This window comes from Eubalaena glacialis, chromosome 1 (genome assembly GCF_028564815.1).
Source record: "Eubalaena glacialis isolate mEubGla1 chromosome 1, mEubGla1.1.hap2.+ XY, whole genome shotgun sequence".
NCBI classification, from domain to species: Eukaryota; Metazoa; Chordata; class Mammalia; order Artiodactyla; family Balaenidae; genus Eubalaena; species Eubalaena glacialis.
The window spans coordinates 15316782-15340421 of record NC_083716.1 but is presented as its reverse complement, the minus strand read 5'-3'; the positions used below and the strand labels follow the sequence as shown (position 1 = coordinate 15340421).

The 23640-nt window shown below is 35.9% G+C and overlaps 1 protein-coding gene across 1 annotated transcript in view; it reads left to right on the top strand.

Annotated features, from left to right (window-relative positions):
- Positions 1 to 23640, top strand: part of ATRNL1 (attractin like 1) — a 701048-nt gene that overhangs the window by 287386 nt on the left and 390022 nt on the right. The window contains exon 25 of the mRNA XM_061191223.1: positions 6384 to 6445. Coding sequence (XP_061047206.1) covers positions 6384 to 6445 — 62 coding nt within the window. The remainder of the gene's footprint in view (positions 1 to 6383; positions 6446 to 23640) is intronic.

The following is a 23640-nucleotide window of genomic DNA, read 5'->3' as shown; positions in this document are numbered from 1 at the left end:
AAATTAGAAGGTACTTATAGTCTATGTGATTATTGATTTATAAAAGAAATTCAAATAAATAAATAATTTTTTAATGTTTCTCAGAATAACATCTGTACCTCCTTCTTTTCATGGCTCTTAATAAGGATATATGAAGTCCTAAGAATACTCTTGTGCTGAATTTTGCTATTGTTATTCATTTATTCAGCAAATTTTTATTAAATGCTTACTATGTACTATGTACCAAATACTGTTCTAGGTACTGGAATAGTGCCATGGACATTATGAACAAGGCTACTATTCTCAAGGAGTTTACATTTTAGTGGGGAAAGATATTTTAACTAATGATCAACCAATAAATCAGATAATTTCAGACTGAAGTATAAAAGAAGTAGGTTTACACAAGAGTATAGAATAAGGGAGAGGGCAGCTACTTTATATGTGTCTTAGAGAAGTATGATATTTGAGGTGAGCTCTAGATGATAATGAGCCAGCCACATGAAGACCAGTTGCCCAGTATCACTTAGAATGCTCTCCCTTTGTCTATACTTACTCCTGTCTCTGCAAGTCTTTCAGTTTCATTGGAAGGGGCCTGGAGTTGCTGGATGCTCTTCCTAGAGAGAGAAATGCTGAGAAAATAGTCAGATACATTTGCAACTAATGCTAGTATCATTTCTTTCTGCTACCCCTGCTTTTTTCTCCTGTCTGTTCTCAGTACTTCTGCATGTTTTTAGTTACCAAGGAGTGATTTCTCGTCCCACATATGTTAATATAGAAAATAGGACACTTTTAATGGTTTTTTTTCCCATTAGAATTACCAAGTTCTAAAACACTATATAATTTATAATTGTTATTACTGTTTCTGTCTACCCTGCCACAACCACTAAGAATCTTTTTTTCACTGATATATCCAAGCACCTGACATGGTGCCCATAATGTAATAGATATTCAGTGAAATATTTGATGGATGGATACCTTGACACTCCAGAGAGAGAATATTGAGAGGGAATCTGCTTGAGTTAGTGCTCGCTTGGTCTTGTTCACCAGTGCAACCAAATCTCCTTGTATCTGCCTTCCATTTTTATGCCTGTGCCTGACAATGGACTGTCTGCCACAGTATGTTCCATAGGCTATCTCCTGTGGAACTTCCTATAGAAAGTCTCAGGTGGAGAAACATTTAAAAAGACTTGCCTAACACATTGTACTGCTGACTTTCCATTTGAACAACCAATATCAAATGCTGTTTAGCTTGAGTCCCCAGAATCCAAATGGTATGCTAAGTATAGAGACTGCTTGTGCCATCTACATTTACTCTTGAGTACAATTATATTAACAGATTAATTACAGATAGATAATATAATTAAAGTTGCAGAATGTTTTAGTGCTTTAGTTCATGATTGTAACTTGTAGATCCTTCACTTGACTGCTTTATTTACTTAGATATTCTTTGGGAAAATGCAGGACATTGTAGATATTTTCATTTGGGTCTATGTTTTGCTTACTTGCCTCAAAACATGACTTTTTTCCCCCAAGTTACTTAGCTATATGGACCCAGAAAGGGCAAGCAAACCATAATAAAACTCTGCAGTACCAGCTTGAATCATGCACTTTGCCAGTCTAAATTGATTTTAACACTGTTGGCTATTCCCACTGTTCATGCATAACTTATCTTGAAGGAATGCAAAACCCTTTATAGGTTAAAGAATCAGAGTGATGATAATGATTTGCATTGACAGTATGCAAAGAAATTAGTGGCAAGACCCATATTTGAATATAGATGTATTTTTTCCTCCCCCCAAAATGTATCACTTGTTTTTTAAAGATGTCTTGGCTCTATTCCTCTCCCCAGTTGGAACATTTTTCCTTTGTTTCCATTTTCTCGCTCTGCTCAATTTTGATTTCACTTCCAACAGTTTTTCCTCAATATGGAGCCTGTCCTGGAATAGAGATTTGACTGGTTGCTTTTGAAAATTCATGTGGTCCAAGCTGTTCTAGCTCCTTTTGGAACTTCTCAAGGACCCTTCGCCCTCATATGCTCTTGGACTAGGCAGACCACCCACATTTTTACCTTCTGTATTCAGTGGGCCTGCCTGGTTCCATTGAAGGCCTTTTAGATTTTCCTGTTGATTCCCTCTTCTTACTCCCTCGCAGACCCTGGTACCATATGTGTCTGGTGTTGTGGTTTATCCGTACCTGTTCATGTTTCGGCATTCAAGAGGAGGATAATTTTTCATTTAACTTTGTTGAAATTGTTTTCTATGTATTTTCTTTCTGCAGTTTACTTGCCATAGATAGGTAGGTAGGTAGATAGATAGATAGATAGATATTGAGTTTTTTTTTTAATGTGGAAAGTCAGGGATATTATAAAACTATGCTACCACTGCCACTGTCCACCTAGAACTCGGCCTCACAGATTATATTTCCTAATTTCCAAATAGTTAACTTGTTTTGATTATATCCAAAATTATAGCTTTAATTTTGATTTTAATCCGATAATATAGTACATAAAATCACTACCATTTGGAATTTTTAAGTAGTTTCTCTGCATAATGTACACTGTCTACTTTTCTAAATGCTCTGTGGATTTAACAAAAGATTTGTTTTCCTATTTTACATGCTCCTGATTCTTTCTGCTCTGTTTTTAACAGACCCTTTTGGAAGTTCAGTCTGTAGTTGCTGTCTGTACTGCCTCACATTACATACTCGTCTTATGTTCTCTGTTTCGATTAACATTCCCACCCCTTCATTGAAAGTGCATTTGTTTGTTACCCACAAAGTTGATGTTGTCAAATTTAATGGTCATAGTCCCATCCTCATCTTACTCAACCAACAAAACCAGCCACTACTTTCCTTTTGCAAGATTCCTTTTCCTTGGCATCCTTGACACAATACTCTCCTGGTTTCCTCCTACTTAATTGTTCACTTTTTTGTTGTTGTTGTTAGCTCGAATAATGAGGTGGCCCTGAACATCCTCTTAGAAGTTTTAAATGAGTCATATCCAATGTTCACCAAGCCTTCTCACCTTTCACTCTAAATTATGTGCCCATCAACTTGGTTTTGCCTCCATGGCTACTACTCTTGTGCAAACTACTATCATGTCATAACTAGAAAAATCCAATATCCTTCTTTCTAATGTCCCTGCTTTCCTCTATCATCTCTTTCCCACCCAGCAGCCAGAATGATATTTTTCTTGAGAGTTAGATCATGTCATTACATGGCTCAGGTCTTATAATATGTTCTAGACTCTTTATCATGCCAAGGACCTAGGTGAATTAACCCCCGCTTGTCACTCTGAACTTATTTTTAACTTCTCTGCCCCTAGCTCACAATACTCCAGCTCTTGTGACTTCAGTTTCTCAAACATCTCTAGCCTAAGTGTACTATTCCCTAAGCCTGGAATCCTCCACTGACAGATCTTTTTGTGGCTTTACCATTCTTACTATTTGTATGTCCAGCTCATATATCATGTCTTCAGTGAGGCTGCCCCTAACTGCCTAATCTCAACTAGCTACATATCCTTCCACTGCATCACATCACCTTGTTTTTCTTCAGAACACTTACCATTGTCGAAAATTATGATAATCCACTTATGAGTCTACCTGGTTATTTTTTGCCTCCTGCTATTGGGATGCAAACTCCAAGAGACCAGGGACTTTGTCTTATTTACAAGGTTGTCACCAGCTCCTAGAACAGAGCTTGCTTAAGCAATATTTCTTTGAATATTTCTTCATGATTTGAATGACTGAATAAATTAATTTTTGTCTGCTTGATCAGATAGGTTATTAAAGAGATATACATATTAAAATTTATTCTGTAATTATGTTACTTAATTCTCCTTATAAGTCCAGACACTGTGTTTTCACTTATTTGGCCTGTGTTTTTGGTGCATATAGGTTTATTATTTTTATTCATTATTTGTGCCTTATACATTTTATTTGACCAGGTTTTGATTTTGAATTTCACTTTGCTATTGATATTATCCTTCATGCCTTCATTGGTGTTGTTTTTAAGAGCCAATTTTTTTTTTTTCACAATCCTTTATATTTTGGATATAAGTGTGTCACTGTTATAGATGTGCTTTCTATAAAAAACATAAAGCTAAATTATGCTTTTTAATGTGCTATGGAAATCTCTCTCTTTTGATGAGGATTCAGTCTGTTCACATTTAGTGCAATTGCTTCTATATACTTTATCATATTCCTTTATTTTTAAATTTATTTTATGTTACCTGTATTATTTATTTATTTATTTATTTTCTCTTTTCCATACATTTGCTAATTATTGAAGTCCTTTTTCTTCTTTTTCATTTAGATATTTCTCAACACGGTCTAAGTTTACCTTCCTATTCCAATTTATCTTAAACCAATTTCATTGATTATGATTTCAAAATAATTATCCTTTTGAGGATTATCCAGTTCTCAATTGCTGTATTCAGAATCATCTTTCCATGGATTTAAGTTACTGTTGACAATATTGTTTGATAAGCTCTGTTTCTAAGATACTCTCATGAACAGTACCTGGAGAGAAAATTCGTCTGTATCTTTTCCATTTTAAAAGGTGTTTTTTCTTAAATCTTTTAAAACATTTTCACGTAGAACCAATCTCCTACAGCAATTGTCTTTCCTCAGTGTCTGTATAAATGCTCTGTAATTCTTCAAATGCTTAGAAGCTTTTTGGAAATGAATGTTATTATATTTAAGCTTTCATGTATATACCAAAAATTTAACCATTTTCTGGACTGGCTGTAATTCTTTATTTTATATGAGAAACAATATTTCTTATTTTAGAATGCCATTTCAATTCCTTGCCCTGAAAGCTGGGATAATTGTGAGACTCATTTCCTTTCTTTTCCTTCACTCATGGATATCCTCCTCTGCGTTTTGTCTAATGTCTGAATATGGTTTTTCCATACATTTTATATAGTTTTCTAGTTCTGTAAGACAAGAGAGAAATCTCATCCTTGTTAATCCATTTTCACTGGAAGTGGAAATTGTATTACATGTTTTTGAAAATTTTTCATAAAAGATTATTAAAGGAGAAGATTTCAAGAACTTAATTGTTTAGCTTCAGCTATCTGGGAAAATTCACTTATGTTGACCATCTCCTTTATACATGATGTAAAAGTATAATATTTACTGTATTATACTTATACTATATACCAGATATTATGGCAATAATTTTATTTCTATTAATTGAGTTAGTCTTTTCTCTAACACTATGAGGTAGATGCTCTTATTATTGCCATTCACATATGGGACAAAAATAGGTTAAATAGTTTTCTAAAATATTTACATCTAGTAAGTGAAAAAGTTGGATTTTCTCTATTTCTCTATCTAAATAGATATTCTCTATTCAGATGCTGCATTATTGACTAGTACACTATATAATACTTCCTCAAGAAACGTGTTACAGTATGATCTCTATAATGTTAACAAAAGTGGAGAACAATTTTAGCTTATTGATTTATTTCTCCTCTCAAAATTCATTAACATGAAAATATAAACTGAGGTGATGTATTTTATTTTTGCAGGGGTTTATAACAAAATAGTTGTATGCAGCTTCCCTAGACAAGAATATACAAGAAAAACTAGTTCCCTCAGTTTCCTTAATACAGTTGAAATTAAGTTTTTTGGCACACAAGCAATGATCAATTGTATTGATAGAAAAATGTGATAATTATTAGATGAAGAAACTCATTTGCATGTTTTAGTTAGGCACATTTAATATGTCATAGGATTTCACATGAAAGTCTTAGCATGCATTACTGAAGTAATTTTATAATAGTTTTCTTTTTTTTTCACATCTTTATTGGAGCATAATTGCTTTACAATGTTGTGTTAGTTTCTGCTGTACAACAAAGTGAATCAGCTATATGTATACATATATCCCCGTATCCCCTTCCTTTTGAGCCTCCCTCCCACCCTCCTAATCCCACCCCTCTAGGTCGTCCAGAGCATGGAGTTGATCTCCCTGTGCTATGCAGCAGCTTCCCACTAGCCATCCACTTTACATTTGGTAGTGTATACATGTCAGTGCTACTCTCTCACTTCATCCCAGCTTCCCTCCCCGCCCCCCCCAACCCGTGTCCTCAAGTCCGTTCTCTACGTCTGCGTCTTTATTCCTGCCCTGCCACTAGGTTCATCAGTACCGTTTTTTTAGATTCCATATATGATAGTTTTCTTAAACCATTTAATGTTATAGCCTGTGCAAAGGTCATCAGTAGTTGGTTATATTAGATGTTCTCAATGAAATTTTGATTCCAGCACATATGATTTATAATATGGTGATCCAAATTTCTTGATGATTTAAAAATATTGTATTTACAAATGCCATGAAACATCACCACTTTGAAGAAGAGCATAGATTCAGTAAGTTTCAAACTTTCTTTTATTTTGATTTTTCAGATTGCATTCTCACAACACAATACAATCATGGATCTTGTGCAGTTTTTTGTCACCTTCTTCAGGTAATTTGCTTTTACTGACTTTGAATTTGTTAAACCTATATTCTGATGTATGTTCTATCAATCTGTTAGGTAATTTATCAGTTCTTTAACCTTAAATATGATAGTGTGTCTTGAATAGTTTTGTATACTTAAATATATACCACAGAGCAGAAGACACATACTTGACATATACTTTTGCAAGTTTATTTTGCTGTAGTACTATTTAATAGCTAATTGATTCAGTGGAAAGAGGACGATAACCCTGTGTTCCCCTGTCATATAAGTAATTAAAGCCTGTTTTAATTAATAAAATTAACAGTGCATTCACTGTATTGATTAGGTCCATCTCCTAGCATTAAAATCCATATCAATTCAATTATTTCTTGGATTTCTTAGGTAATTATTATATGTGCTTAGCAATGTGATGAAATCTATAGGGGATGAGAAAAAGTATGTATTTTCTGCCCTCAGAGAGCTTATAATCTGGAAGTACTAAATATGACTTAGGATATAGCATAATTTCCTAGAATATTAGTTATTTGAGATATTAACAGTAGGTTCATTAAAAAGTGTTCCATAATTAAATACATTTGGAAAATGCTGTGTATACTGAAGTTAAACAGGGCTTTTTTGGTTTGTTTTTAACTGATATTACTTCTCAGAGGTTTTTTTTTTCCTCACAGTTTTTAATATGTTAATTTGCAGTGTATCTTTCTAAAAGAGAGGGCGGAGTTTGTAGCATTTCTCAAAACCTAAAAGCTCTCCTCGTAGAACATCTATTTTCATTTCCATGGGATGTAAATAAAGAAACACTGGGCGAGGAGAAGCAGCTGAATTTTAGTGGTAGAATATCTGTGTGATGGCACCTGAGATCATCTGGATTAGAAAGAATGTTATTTTTGTTAACATGATTATGATGTGTACCGCTTATACTGGTCCACTAGGTGCCTTTGTGTAAATTAGGCAATTGTGCCTCCTTCTGGCAGGCATAGCCCCACATCACAGCACACAACTTTACAAACAGTGCATGTAATTTTGACCTTCACTCACCAAGTTGTCTGGGCTGCGTTGAACAGCAAAGAACCTGTTAAACCAAATCCTTGACACAGATGATGTGCCAAGCACTTTCCTCAACACCAAAGTAACCATTATTGGTTATCTTATAACGACACCATACAATACTTGAATTCCTAATACCTTATCCACAGGAGTTAGCAAACATTTTCTGTAAAGAGCCAGTTAGTAAATATTTCAAGATTTGTGGAGTATAAGGTCTCTGTTGCATCTAAACAACTCTGCTGTTGTGGTGCTAAAGCAGCCTCAGCCAGTATGGAAACAAATGGGAGTGGCTATGTTCCAATAAACCTTTATTATAAAAACAGCTGCTAGGCTGAATTCTGCCTGTGGACATAATTTGCCCAACCCCTGATCTAACTTATGCCTGAATGCCTTTAATGACAGGAAACACACCATCTCTTGAGATACCATTTTCTATCTTCAGATAACTAATTGTTCTTTATAATTGAGATGAAATCTGCCTCCCTGTAATAGCTCTTCTCATTTACCCATATGGGCCCATACATAGCAAGTCTAATCTCTCTCATCTCCATTTGCAGCCCTCTAGTTTTCTAAACTCTTTTCTCCAATTTACACATTCTCTGTTCGTTTATTCACTTCTTGTTGTCAAAATCCTTGCCATATTGGTCACTTTGCTCTGAAAACAATCATGTTTGTCTTTGTCCCTTAAAAAGTATTAATTTCCAGAATTTAACGCTAAATCATATTTATCACTAATATGTGCAAAGTCTATTCATACTTTAAATTTGTCCCTTAAAAATGAAATTTGAGGAAACAACTTTTTTTTAAATTAATTTATTTTTTTGGCTGTGTTGGGTCTTCGTTGCTGCGCACGGGATTTCTCTCTAGTTGCGGCAAGCAGGGGCTACTCTTCGCTGCGGTGTGCAGGCTGCTCATTGCGGTGGCTTCTCTTGTTGTGGAGCACAGGCTCTAGGTGCACGGGCTTCAGTAGTTGTGGCATGTGGGCTCAGTAGTTGTGGCTCGCGGGCTCTAGAGCGCAGGCTTAGTAGTTGTGGTGCACGGGCTTAGTTGCTCTGCGGCATGTGGGATCCTCCTGGACCAGGGCTTGAACCCGTGTTCCCTGCATTGGCTGGCGGATTCTTAACCACTGCGCCACCAGGGAAGTTCCGAGGAAACATCTTAAATATATTTAACGTTCTCTGATTTTGTACTTCTGAATATTAAGGGATATTAAGCCTATTAATTAGGTTACAATGTTTTTGGAAAAGTATGAGAAGTTGTAATTGAATGAGCCTTATTTAATGCATAAAAATAAAAGTTTTTGACAGAATAATGTGGATGTTAATATGCTAAAAAGTTTAGTTTTGTGTAAAAATTCACAAAGCTGAATATATATGTAAATTATTTAAATGTTTAGGGTTTTATTTTAAGCTTTTGAATTTGTGTGCATGTTTAAGTTCAATAACTCTTTTATTAAGTAAAAGAAAGCTAGTGTTAATGTGTACCATGTCTTAGAGATGATCCTATTTATTATGTTGTCATCATGGACAAAGTAATATAAAATATTCTAAGCATTGTGTGAGATAAAGTATATTTAATGGGTTTTTTATCATTTAAATTTTTCTCAGTATTAAAATGTAAATTAGACAGTTTTCTAATTGTCTCATTGTTAAGAAAAAAGCATGCACAAATACTTTTAAGTTTATTATTTTTTTAAATAAAGCCACTGTTAAATTTTAAAAGAGAGTTTTAGACAGTTCAGCATTTATGGACATCCTTCAATCAGGCCACTATTACTGCTATTGCTGTTTCTGAGTTATTGAAGTAACATAGGTGAATGTGTCAGCCTTTCAGTTTAGCCATGGTTTGATGGAGGCCAGTTCATAAACTTTGTGTCAGTTTTTTACTTTTATATTGGGCATAGTTCTGGTGGTAAACATAATTGAGTCAGTACTAGGAAGATCACTTATAGGCATAGCCTGGCTCTGATCTTAGCTTTCTGTGCCATCTTAAGTAGGTCACCTAGCATCTTTAAATCTCAGTCCTTTCATATCTAGAATTAAAGGATGTTGTTGCTAGAGTGTGTACTATAATATAGTGAAATAGAGTGATTAGAATATAGTGATTAGAAAACTGAAAGGAATTATTTTAAAAATAAATACTTTTTTCTGGTATGTAAAATGGACAAGTAAGTCTGTGTGAATCTGAATTTTAAAAGAATAAGCCTGGTAAATAAAATGGAGATATATCAGGGACCACTACCCCTGTACCATTTAGATTTTTAATGGCGGTTCTAATTTTCACTGTCCCACTGGAATTACATAATGTTTTTGATTTACCATCTTGACCAGATGGCAGGTATTTTCAGAGGTTGCCACTTGGTCTTTCCCACTATGATAGATCTTACCCCACAGGCCAGGGATGCAATGTAGGGGTTACTCTAATCACCTTGTACATAAGTTCTAATTATACACTTGAGAAGTTAGGGAAATTATCACTGGGTGGATGCATAGACACAGGTGGCCCACTATGATCCAGAATTTAGCCAGAATTTCTTACCTGGACCCTGGAGATACCCCAAGTCTAACAAGGGTTCATGATGGTATTTTAGTCCTTGAGTATCTCTGTGATCTCTAACCCTGTGTCTTATAGTAATCAAAATATCTACTTACTCCTCTTGCACTGTGTACATACCCGTGTATATACCTGTGTATATACCCAAATATACACAGGGCTCTTTGTAAAGGAATCATACACAGGTCCCTTTGGGGATCATTTTATACACTTTCCAAGATGTTTCAAAATGTCTTTTCTTCTATGGACTCAGCCACCTATTCAGTGGGTTCTGGATTTGTAAATTAACTCATCTGGGAACTGAGCAGAGGATCATGAGTTTCTCTTGGCAACAACCCTCAGCGTTTGTTACTCCATTCCTACTTACAACAAAAGTAAATGCTAAATAGCACCATTGTTGGCTGCCCATCTATTTTGCCTCTCGAGATAGATACATCCATTATTAATCATCCCACAGCTCGTTGTGGGCCAACACCCTTGGCTGCTCCTCCAGTCTTGTTGAACTTTATCCTCATTGTAGACCCTGGATTCTGTCAGTTAAGCACTGACCCTTGATCTTTTTTACTTTGGGGCCCCATCACTTAACACCTCCCTTTGTCACTGCCTCTCCTGTTGTCAGCTCTGATCTGCAGAAGAAGGCCACCAGTGAACTTCTTAGTGAACCTGGTGCCCCTTTCACCAGCAAATTTCTCATGGCCTTGGTGACTGGTACGTCCCATAGAAAGTAATCTACCGGCCTTACATAATATATCCATTCCGGTACATTCCCTCCTGTCAGCTTTTTTATTCTTTTCTCTTCCATCTTCTAGGGCAACTCAGGCATTTCCATTTCACTTTGCCTTGGCCAGTGCTTTTTTCCACGCTTATAAGAATCACTTCCTCATCAAGTTTTGCCCCATCCCCTGGAGTCCTCCATAGGGTATTATATCACCTGGTCCTGAGACTGTGCACCAAAATTCATGAATTCTTGTTTATCCAGGCTTACATTCCATCCCCCTTGATCAAATACCACCAAAATCCAATTCCTGACATGATCTCCTGGCTGCTGCCAGTACATGCTAGCCAATTCTTGCAGCTTTTTCAAGTATATAATCTTTTCCCTTTCTTTTCAGGCCAAGATGCATTATTCTGTCTTTAATTCAGTTATTAGTCTAGCAATCAGGAGAGGAGGTGGTGGCAGCCTTTAGGGGGGCGACCCTGTTGTCTCTATTACTAGAAACGGGAGTTGTAGAACCAACGTCCTCAGAAACATCTATGTAGACAGTGCATTCTAGGTATTCCTATCCCATATTTCAAGAGCTCCAGTTTTCCAACAGTGGCCGTTGTCTTTGCATAAGAGGACTGCTTTGGCTGAGCAGTCTATCATCTGTGGAGCTCTGCAATTCTAACAATTAGACCATCAGTCTACTGCTCATTCATATTGGCTCCTCCACTGTCAGAGGTAAGGGCCTGATTTAAAGCTATAAAAGAGACTCTCTAGCTCGTATATTTAGCCTGTAATGGTTATTAGTGGCCTTCAGTCTCTCATTATCCCTCTGTAGGGTCAATACAAACATAGCAGTAGTCAGCCAACTCCACTCTCTTTTGAAAGCATTTTCCCCAGGTCACCACTGGTGAAATATTTAGCAATTGAAGCCTTCTTCCAGGGACTCTCTGTCTCTCATCTAGCAACATGGATGGTTTCTTTTTAGCCTGCCAAGTAGTGAGTGAGCCAGTTTCAAATCCCCATTTTACCTCCTGATTGCTCAGACCACAAGTCCTCAGAGAAGTAGACCAAAATGGCGTTGGCCATGCAGTAAACGTATTAGGGGGAACTCCTGTGAGGGAAAGAGCAAGGGAAAATGTGAGAGATCTTTTAGACCACAGTGCCAATCTGACCTTCGTGAAGTAGAGCAGGAAGAAAGGAAAGTTGAATGAAAGAGCCTGAAAGTTTGGCAAGACCAATGGCGAGTCCTTGAGCCAAACTCTGTATCCTAACAGAGGAGTTATGCATCTCTCAGGATCGGGCCTTCCTTACTGTCACTGCCATGCTCAGTCATTGACTGAGAACAGCTCTCAGGAAGTGTGGCCTCAGTGTGAATACAGTGATAGATTGCCTTAATATTTATCCACTTTAATATTATGTTTTTAAGTGCAAACAAGTTAGAATTTTCAATTTTTCTTATGAATTGTTGTGGTTTTCCCTTCAATTTTTTTATTGTGGTAAAATACAAATAATATAAAATTTGCCATCTTAACCATTTTTAAGTGAACAATTCAGTGATGTTAAGTACATTTACATTATTGTGCAGCTATTTACACTATCCATCTCCAGAACTCTTTTTATCTTGCAAAACTGCAACTCTATACACATTAAACAGTAACTCCCTATCTCCTCTTCCCCAGCTACTGACAACCACCATTCCTCTTTCTGTCTGCATGATCTTTACTACTCTAGGTATCTTATATAAGTGATATCATATAATGTTTGTCCTTTTGTGACTGGCTTATTTCACTTAGCATGATGTTCTCAAAGCTCATCCATGTTGTGATATATGTCAGAATTTCTCTTCTTTTAAGGCTGAGTAATATTCCATTGTATGTATATACCACATTTTGTTTATCCATTCATCTGTTTATGGACACTTGAGTTGCTTCCATGTTTTAGCTATTGTAAATAATGCTTCTATGAACATGAGTGTACAAATATGTATTCAAGATTTTACTTTCAATTCTTTTGGATATATTCCCAGAAGAGAAATTCCTAGGTCATATGGTAATTCTATTTTTAAGTTTTTGAAGAACCTCCATACTGTTTTCCATAGCAGTTGTACCGTTTGCATTCTCACCAGCAGTGCACAAGGATTCCAGTTTTTCCATATTCTCACCAACACTTGTAATTTTCTTATTCTTTCTTTCTTTTCTTTTTCCTTTCTTTCTTTTTTTTTTTTTTTGATTGTAGCCATCCCAGAGGGTGCAACTTTGTATCTCATTGTGATTTTGATGTGCATTTCTTTAACGATTAGTGCTGATAAGCACTTTTTCACGTGCTTATTTGCCATTCATATATCTTCTTTGTAGAAATGTCTGTTTAAGTCTTTTGTCCATTTTTATACCAGTATCACACTGTCTTGATTACTGTAGCTTTGTAGTAAATTTTGAAATCAAGAAGTGTGGGTCCTCCATTTTTGCTCTTTTTCAAGATGTTTTAGGCTACTTGAGGTCCCTTGAGGTACTAAAATTCACAGGGATATGGAAGTAATCATGTGAGTCTTTCCCCTTCTTTTTGTTAATATGGAGTATTACATTTCCATATGTTAGACCATCCTTGCATTCCAGGAATATATCCTACTTGGTCATAGTATATAATTCTTTTAATAATAATTTCCCCTTTTCTGCATCATTGTTCATAAAGGATATTAGTACTTTTCTTTTCTTCTGTCTTTGTCTGACTTTGGTATCAGGATAATGCTGGCCACATAGGATGACTTAGGGATTGTTTTCTACTCTTTAATGTTTGGAACAATTTGAGAAGGACTGGTATTAGTTCTTCTTGAAATGTTTAGTGGAATTAATCAGTGAAGCCATCAGGTCCCAGGCTTTTCTTTGTCAGGAGATTTTTGATTACTGATTCAATCTCCTTACTAGTTATAGTTCTATTCAGTCCTTCTATGTTTTCATGATTCAGTCTTGGTAGGTTTTGTGTTTCTAAGAATTTGTCCATTTCATCTAGGTTATACAATTTGTGTACAGTTGTTCATAGTACACTCTAATAAATCCCTTTTATTATCATAGGATCAGTAGTAATATCTATACTATATTTATTTTTATTTATTTTTAGTAAGTTGAATCTTCTCTCTTTCTTTTCCTTAGTAAATCTAGCCAAAGGTTTGCCAATTTTGTTGATTGGTTTGAAGAACCAACTGTTGGTTTTGTTGATTTTTCTCTATTATTTTACTATTTTCTATTTCATTTATCTGTTTTAATCTTTACTACAATATTTCCTTCTTTCTGCTAACTTTGGGTTTAGTTCTTTTTCTAGTCCCTTAAGTTTAAAGTTAGGTTGTTGATTTGAGATCTTTCTTGTTTTTCAATGTAAACATTTATAGTTAAACATTTCCTCCTTAGCACTGCTTTTACTGCATCCCATCAGTTTTATTATGTTCTGTTTTCATTTTCATTTGTCTCTAAGTACTTTCTAATTTCCCTTGTGATTTCTTCTATGAGCTGTTGGTTGTTCAAGAGTATGTTGTTTCACTTCCCCAAATTTGTGAGTTTTCCAGGTTTTCTTCTGTTATTGATTTCTGACTTTGTTCTGCTGTAGTTAAAGGAGATACTTTTCATGATATCTATTTTTTAAAATTTATTGAGAAAATTTGTGACCTAAAATATGGTATATCCCGGACAATATCTCATGTGCACTTGAGAAGAATGTGTATCCTGTTGTTGGGAATAGTGTTTTACATATGTCCTTTGAATGTAGTTCGTTTACTGTGTTGTTCGAATCCTCTGTTTCCTTATGTTTGTCTGGTGTTTCTATCCATTATTAAGAGTGGAGTTGAATTGTTGTTTTAACCATTTTGAATTCTCTATGTCTTTATTGATTTTTGTCTTAATTTATAACTTGTTTTATATAAACTTAGATATAGTATCATTTTGTTAGAATTTCCATGGTAAATCTATTTTCATTACTTCCAGTATTTTTTATTTTACTAGATTTTAAATGTGTTTCATGTACACCACAAATATCTGGACATTGTTTATCCTGTTGTAATAATCTGAAAATCTCTGACTTTTAAAGAAACAGATTTAGTGAATTTCTATTTATTGCAATTATTGTTGTATTTTAATTTTTTTCTCCATCTTTTCACTTTTTAAAATGCTTTCTCAAGCAATAGTTTTTTCTTCTCCCCTGCTTTCTGTTAAATTGAATGTCCTTTTAATATTCTTTACTTGTTTTTCCTTTTAGCAGTTTAGGAATTATACATTTCATATTTTTTCTTTAATGAATGCCCTTAAATTTTAACATGTATATTTTTCCTAACCAGTAATAATGTTAATCGGTGTCTTTTTTTACTCCTGAATCATATAAGAACACTAGAAAATTTGAAACTTTCACTTTTACATACAATTGTCTAATTTTAAATTCATTTTCTGATTTCTAATTTTATTTTTTAAAATAGCCTTATTGAGATATAATTCATATACAGTGCAATTCACCCATTTAAAGTGCACAATTCAGTGGCTCTGCAGCCATTATCACAGTCAATTTTAGAACATTTTCATCACCCGAAAAAGAAACTGTGTACCCATTTGCAGTCACTTACCATCCTTTTCCCACACCCTAAGTTTTAGACAATCACTAATCTAGTTCCTGTATATAGATTTTCCTATTCTGAACATTTTCATATACTAATAAAAATCATACAATATTTGTTCTTTTGTGACAAGCTTCTATCACTTACCACAGTGTTTACAGGGTTTATCCATGATGTTGTATGTATCAGTATATCATTGCTTTTTATTGCTAAATACCATTCCGTTGTATGGATATGTCACATTTTATTTCTCCTTTTTCAGTGATGGGCATTTGGGTTTTTTCCTCTTTTTGGCTCATATGAATTATGCCACTATGAACATTTGTGTCCATGTTTTTGTGTGGTGATACGTTTTTATTTCTCTTGAGTATATACCTAGGAGTGGCATTGATGGGTCATATAGTAACTCTAGATTTAACATTGTGAGAAACTGGCAAACTATTTTCCAAAGAAGATGCACCATTTTACATTCTCACCAGGAATGTATGAGGGTTCCAATTTCTCCATATTCTCAGTAACACTTCTTTTTATCTCTTTTTTATTATAGCCATCTTAGTGCATATAAAGTGCCAAAAGAGATGATGATGCTATTTTGGAGGATCCAGAAAGGATTTTAATTAATTAGAGGAATTTAAAGAATAGAAAAAGAGAGAAAAATTAGGAGTTAAGCAATTAAAAAACAAGAATAATCAAAGATGACCCTATAGAAGTGAGCATGTGAGTGGGAAGAATAATGCAAAATAAACACTGTGATCAAGATTTTGGGAAATGAAACAATGATGTTGTCCATGAAGATATTTCAAAAGAGAAAAAGGAAGGATGTAACTCCCTACAGGGAGAGAAGTAAACCGAAATCGTTAGTAACAGAACGCCTACATCAAAGTGGCATATCCCAGAAGGAGTATGTGGTATAAGATTTTTTTTTTGTAATGGTACAAGAACGAAAAACTCTGGGAAGAATGAAAAATAGAAGTCCTCCTTTTCGAAAGTGAGATTATGATAATGGATATGTTAATAGAAATGAGGCCTTAAGATACAGATTTCTCTGAGTAGAAACCATAATTTACATCTTATTATACTGGAGGTTTCTTCAGGAATTCTCTCCCTGGCTTTGCTGTAGAAGAAAACAGATATTTAGATCCCAACTCTTCTTTTAAACCAAAATATCAAATATAGCTCGAGTAAAATAGTAATTGCCCAAAGTTTATTGCAACTTAGCTAAACCAGTGCTCCATGTCTAATTTTCAGTGCTGAGGTTTGGAACACTGTAGACTGAAACTTAGTTCTTTCACTAAAATATTGCCTAATACTTCAAAATCAACATGTCCTAAATTAAACTTGCTATCTTGGCAAACAGCTCTTTTTTCCAGTATTCTCTAGCTCAGTTACGGTTACCACTATTAACCTAACTTCAATACCTGGGAATTAACTAAATACGTTTCTCTTTCCTTAATCCCCTACATGAACCCTGATTCTTCCTTCTGTCTATCAATCTATTGTATTCAAAACAACCAAAGTGATTTTTTAACATAAATTGAATTATGAGAATCCATTGTTTAAAAGCTTCCTTTCACATTTATAATATAATTCAGACTAGACTTACAAGTTCCTCTCAAACCAGGCCTAATTATCTGCCTCCTCTCATATTATTCTCCACAAATTTATTATATTGCAGTCGCTTTTTCTTCAGAGGTATCTGGTTTATTTCTTGTTTGGTTTTGTTTTCTCTTTCATTCCTTTGTAAAGTGTTTTAAAATTTATGTGCAGTAAAATTCCATTTGGGGGGATACAGCCATATGAATTCTAAAATATGTATAGTTTCTTTTTTTTTTTAACTTTTATTGGAGTATAGTTGATTTATAATGCTGGGTTAGTTTCTGCTATACAGCAAAGTGAATCAGTTATACATATACATATATCCACTCTTTTTTAGATTCTTTTCCCATATAGGTCATTACAGAGTATTGAGTAGAGTTCCCTGTGCTATACAATAGGTCCTTATTAGTTATCAATTTTATATATAGTAATGTGTATATGTCAATCACAACCTCCTAGTTTATCCCTCTCCCCCTTCCTCCCCAGTAACTGTAAGTTTGGTTTCTACATCTGTGACTCTTTATGCTTTGTAAATTAGTTCATTTGTACCTTTTTTTAGATTCTACATATAAGCGATATCATATGATATTTGTCTTTCTCTGATTTACTTCACTTAGTGTGATAATCTCTAGGTCCATCCATGTTGCTGCAAATGGCATTATTTCATTCTTTTTATGGCTGAGTAATATTCCATTTTATATATGTACCACATCTTCTTTATCCATTCCTCTGTTGATGGACACTTAGGTTGCTTCCATGTCCTGGCTATTGTAAATAGAGCTTCAATGAACATTTTGGTACATGACTCTTTTTGAATTATGCTTTTCTCAGGGTATATGCCCAGTAGTTGGGTTGCTGGGTCATATGGTAGTTCTATTTATAGTTTTTAAAGTAACCTCCATACTGTTCTCCATAGTGGCTGTATCAATTTACATTCCCACCAACAGTGCAAGAGGGTTCCCTTTTCTCCACACCCTCTCCAGCATTTATTGTTTGTAGATTTTTTGATGATGGGCATTCTGACTGGTGTGAGATGATATCTCATTGTAGTTTTGATTTGCATTTCTCTAATGATTAATGATGTTGAGCATTCTTTCATGTGTTTGTTGGCAATCTGTATATCTTCTTTGAAGAAATGTCTATTTAGGTTTTCTGCCCATTTTAGGATTGGGTTGTTTGTTTTTTTGATATTGAGCTGCATGAGCTGCTTGTATGTTTTGGAGATGAATCGTTTGTCAGTTGCTTCATTTGCAAATATTTTCTCCCATTCTGAGGGTTGTCTTTTCATCTTGTTTATGGTTTCCTCTGCTGTTCAAAAGCTTTTAAGTTTCATTAGGTCCCATTTGTTTATTTGTGTTTTTATTTCCATTTCTCTAGGAGGTGGGTCAAAAAGGATCTTGCTGTGATTTATGTCATAGAGTGTTCTGCCTATGTTTTCCTCTAAGAGTTTGATGGTGTCTGGCCTTACATTTAGGTCTTTAATCCATTTTGAGTTTATTTTTGTGTATGGTGTTAGGGAGTGTTCTAATTTCATTCTTTTACATGTAGCTGTCCAGTTTTCCCAGCACCACTTATTGAAGAGGCTGTCTTTTCTCCACTGTATATTCTTGCCTCCTTTATCAAAGACAAGGTGACCATATGTGCGTGGGTTTATCTCTGGGCTTTCTATCCTGTTCCATTGATCTATATTTCTGTTTTTGTGCCAGTACCATACTGTCTTGATTACTGTAGCTTTGTAGTATAGTCTGAAGCCAGGGAGCCTGATTCCTCCAGCTCCATGTTTCTTTCTCAAGATTGCTTTGGCTATTCAGGGTCTTTTGTGTTTCCATACAAATTGTGAGATATTTTGTTCTAGTTCTGTGAAAAATGCCAGTGGTAGTTTGATAGGGATTGCATTGAATCTGTAGATTGCTTTGGGTAGTAGAGTCATTTTCACAGTGTTGATTCTTCCAATCCAAGAACATGGTATATCTCTCCATCTATTTGTATAATCTTTAATTTCTTTCATCAGTGTCTTATAATTTTCTGCATACAGGTCTTTTGTCTCCTTAGGTAGGTTTATTCCTAGATATTTTATTCTTTTTGTTGCAGTGGTAAATGGGAGTGTTTTCTTAATTTCACTTTCAGATTTTTCATCATTAGTGTATAGGAATGCAAGAGATTTCTGTGCATTCATTTTGTATCCTGCTACTTTACCAAATTCATTGATTAGCTCTAGTAGTTTTCTGGTGGCATCTTTAGGATTCTCTATGTATAGTATCATATCATCTGCAAACAGTGACAGCTTTACTTCTTCTTTTCCGATTTGGATTCCTTTTATTTCTTTTTCTTCTCTGATTGCTGTGGCTAACACTTCCAAAACTATGTTGAATAATGGTGGTGAGAGTGGGCAACCTTGTCTTGTTCCTGATCTTAGTGGAAATGGTTTCAGTTTTTCACCATTGAGGACGATGTTGGCTGTGGGTTTGTCATATATGGCCTTTATTATGTTGAGGAAAGTTCCCTCTATGCTTACTTTCTGTAGGGTTTTTATCATAAATGGGTGTTAAATTTTGTCGAAAACTTTCTCTGCATCTATTGAGATGATCATATGGTTTTTCTCCTTCAGTTTGTTAATATGGTGTATCACGTTGATTGATTTGCGTATATTGAAGAACCCTTGCATTCCTGGGATAAACCCCACTTCATCATAGTGTATGACCCTTTTAATGTGCTGTTGGATTCTGTTTGCTAGTATTTTGTTGAGGATTTTTGCATCTATGTTCATCAGGGATATTGGCCTGTAGTTTTCTTTCTTTGTGACATCTTTGGTTTTGGTATCAGGGTGATGGTGGCCTCTTAGAATGAGTTTGAGAGTGTTCCTCCGTCTGCTATATTTTGGAAGAGTTTGAGAAGGATAGGTGTTAGCTCGTCTCTAAATGTTTGATAGAATTCACCTGTGAAGCCATCTGGTCCTGGGCTTTTGTGTGTTGGAAGATTTTTAATCACAGTTTCAATTTCAGTGCTTGTGATTGGTCTGTTCATATTTTCTATTTCTTCCTGGTTCAGTCTTGGAAGGTTGTGCATTTCTAAGAATTTGTCCATTTCTTCCAGGTTGTCCATTTTATTGGCATATAGTTGCTTGTAGTAATCTCTCATGATCCTTTGTATTTCTGCAGTGTCAGTTGTTACTTTTCCTTTTTCATTTCTAATTCTATTGATTTCAGTCTTCTCCCTTTTTTTCTTGATAAGTCTGGCTAATGGTGTATCAATTTTGTTTATCCTCTCAAAGAACCAGCTTTTAGTTTTATTGATCTTTGCTATCATTTCCTTCATTTATTTCATTTATTTCTGATCTGATCTTTATGATTTCTTTCCTTCTGCTAACTTTGGGGTTTTTTTGTTCTTCTTTCTCTAATTGCTTTAGGTGTAAGGTTAGGTTGTTTATTTGAGATGTTTCTTGTTTCTTAAGGTAGGCTTGTATAGCTATAAACTTCCCTCTTGGAACTGCTTTTGCTGCATCTCATAGGTTTTGTGTCGTTGTGTTTTCGTTGTCATTTGTTTCTAGGTACTTTTTGATTTCCTCTTAGATTTCTTCAGTGATCTCTTGGTTATTAAGTAGTGTGTTGTATAGCCTCCATGTGTTTCTATTTCTTACAGATTTTTTCCTGTAATTGATATCTAGTCTCATAGTATTGTGGTCGGAAAAGATACTTGGTACAATTTCAATTTTCTTAAATTTACCAAGGCTTGATCTGTGACCCAAGATATGATCTATCCTGGAGAATGTTCCATGAGCACTTGAGAAAAATGTGTATTCTGTTGTTTTTGGATGGAATGTCCTATAAATATCAATTAAGTCCATCTTGTTTAATGTATCATTTAAAGCTTGTGTTTCCTTATTTATTTTCATTTTGGATGATCTGTCCATTGGTGAAAGTGGGGTGTTAAAGTCCCCTACTATGATTGTGTTACTGTCGATTTCCCCTTTTATGGCCGTTAGTACTTACCTTATGTATTGAGGTGCTCCTATGTTGGGTGCATAAATATTTACAATTGTTATATCTTCTTCTTGGATTGATCCCTTGATCATTATGTAGTGTCCTTCTTTGTCTCTTGTAATAGTCTTTGTTTTAAAGTCTATTTTGTCTGATATGAGAATTGCTACTCCAGCTTTCTTTTGATTTCCATTTGCATGGAATATCTTTTTCCATCCCCTCACTTTCAGTCTGTATGTGTCATTAGGTCTGAAGTGGGTCTCTTGTAGACAGCATATATACGGGTCTTGTTTTTGTATCCATTCAGCCAGCCTATGTCTTTTGGTTAGAGCATTTAATCCATTTACATTTAAGGTAATTATCGATATGTATGTTCCTATTACCATTTTCTTAATTGTTTTGGGTTTATTATTGTAGGTCTTGTCCTTCTCTTGTGTTTCCTAGAGAAGGAAACTTCTATAGAAGTTCCTTTAGCATTTGTTGTAAATCTGGTTTGGTAGTGCTGAATTCTCTTAGCTTTTGCTTCTCTGTAAAGTTTTTAATTTCTCCATCAAATCTGAATGAGATCCTTGCTGGGTAGAGTAATCTTGGTTGTAGGTTTTTCTCTTTCATCAATTTAAATATGTCCTGCCACTCACTTCTAGCTTGCAGAGTTTCTGCTGAAAGATCAGTTGTTAACCTTATGGGGATTCCCTTATGTGTTACTTGTTTTTTTTTCCCTTGCTGCTTTTAATATTTTTTCTTTGTATTTAATTTTTGATAGTTTAATTAATATGTGTGTTGGTGTGTTTCTCCTTGGATTTATCCTGTATGGGACTCTGTGTGCTTCCTGGACTTGATTAACTATTTCCTTTCCCATATTAGGGAAGTTTTCAACTATAATCTCTTCAAATGTTTTCTCAGTCCCTTTCTTTTTCTCTTCTTCTTCTGGGACTCCTATAATTCGAATGTTGGTGCATTTAATGTTGTCCCAGAGGTCTCTGAGACTGTCCTCAATTCTTTTCATTCTTTTTTCTTTATTCTGCTCTGCAGTAGTTATTTCCACTATTTTATCTTCCAGGTCACTTATCCGTTCTTCTGCCTCAGTTATTCTGCTATTGATCCCTTCTAGAGAGTTTTTAATTTCATTTATTGTTTTGTTCACCTTTGTTTGTTTGCTCTTTAGTTCTTCTAGGTCCTTGTTAAACGGTTCTTGTATTTTCTCCATTCTATTTCCAAGATTTTGGATCATCTTTACTATCATTATTCTGAATTCTTTTTCAGGTAGACTGCCTATTTCCTCTTCATTTGTTAGGTCTGTTGGGTTTTTGCCTTGCTCCTTCATCTGCTGTGTGCTTCTCTGTCTTCTCATTTTGCTTAACTTACTGTGTTTGGGGTCTCCTTTACGCAGGCTGCAGGTTCGTAGTTTCCGTTGTTTTTGGTGTCTGTCCCCAGTGGCTAAGGTTGGTTCAGTGGGTTGTGTAGGCTTCCTGGTGGAGGGGACTAGTGCCTGTGTTGTGGTGGATGAGGCTGGATCTTGTCTTTCTGGTGGGCAGGTCCACGTCTGGTGGTGTGTTTTGGGGTGTCTGTGACCTTATTATGATTTTAGGCAGCCTCTCTGCTAATGGGTGGGGTTGTGTTCCTGTCTTGCTAGTTGTTTGGCATAGGGTGTCCTGCACTGTAGCTTGCTGGTCGTTGAGTGCAGCTGGGTCTTGGCGTTGAGATGGAGATCTCTGGGAGATTTTCACCGTTTGATATTACGTGGAGCTGGGAGGTCTCTTGTGGACCAGTGTCCTGAACTTGGCTCTCCCACCTCAGTGGCACAGCCCTGATGCCTGACTGGAGCACCAAAAGCCTGTCCTCCACACAGCTCAGAATAAAAGAGAGAAAAAAAAGAAAGAAAGAAAGAAGAAGATAAAATAAAATAAAATAAAATAAAGTAAAATAAAATAAAGTTATTAAAATAAAAAATAATTATTAAGAAAAAAAAATTTTTTAAGTAATAAAAAAAAAAATGGACAGACAGAACCCTAGGACAAATAGTAAAAGCAAAGCTAGACAGACAAAATCACACACAGAAGCTATACATACACACTCACAAAAAGAGAAAAAGGGAAAAGAAAATATATATTGTTGCTCCCAAAGTCCACCTCCTCAATATGGGCTGATTCGTTGTCTATTCAGGTATTCCACAGATGCAGGCACATCAAGTTGTTTGTGGAGCTTTAATCCGCTGCTTCTGAGGCTGCTGGGAGAAATTGCCCTTTCTCGTCTTTGTTCGCACAGCTCCCGGGGTTCAGCTTTGGATTTGGACCCGCCTCTGCGTGTAGGTTGCCTGAGGGTGTCTGTTCTTGGCTCAGACAGGACGGGGTTAAAGGAGCAGCTGATTCGGGGCCTCTGGCTCACTCAGGCGGGGGGTGGGGGTGGGGGTGGGGGTGGAGGGAGGGGTACGGAGGAGGCGGGGCGAGCCTGCGGCGGCAGAGGCCTGCGTGACGTTGCAGCAGCCTGAGGCGCGCCGTGCGCTCTCCCGGGGAAGTTGTCCCCGGATCACGGGAGCCTGGCCGTGGCGGGCTGCACAGGCTCCCGGGAGGGGCGGTGTGGAGAGTGACCTGTGCTTGCACACAGGCTTCTTGGTGGCGGCAGCAGCAGCCTTAGCGTCTCATGCCCGTCTCTGGGGTCCGCGCTGATAGCCGCGGCTCGCGCCTGTCTCTGGAGCTCGTTTAGGCGGCACTCTGAATCCCCTCTCCTCGCGCAC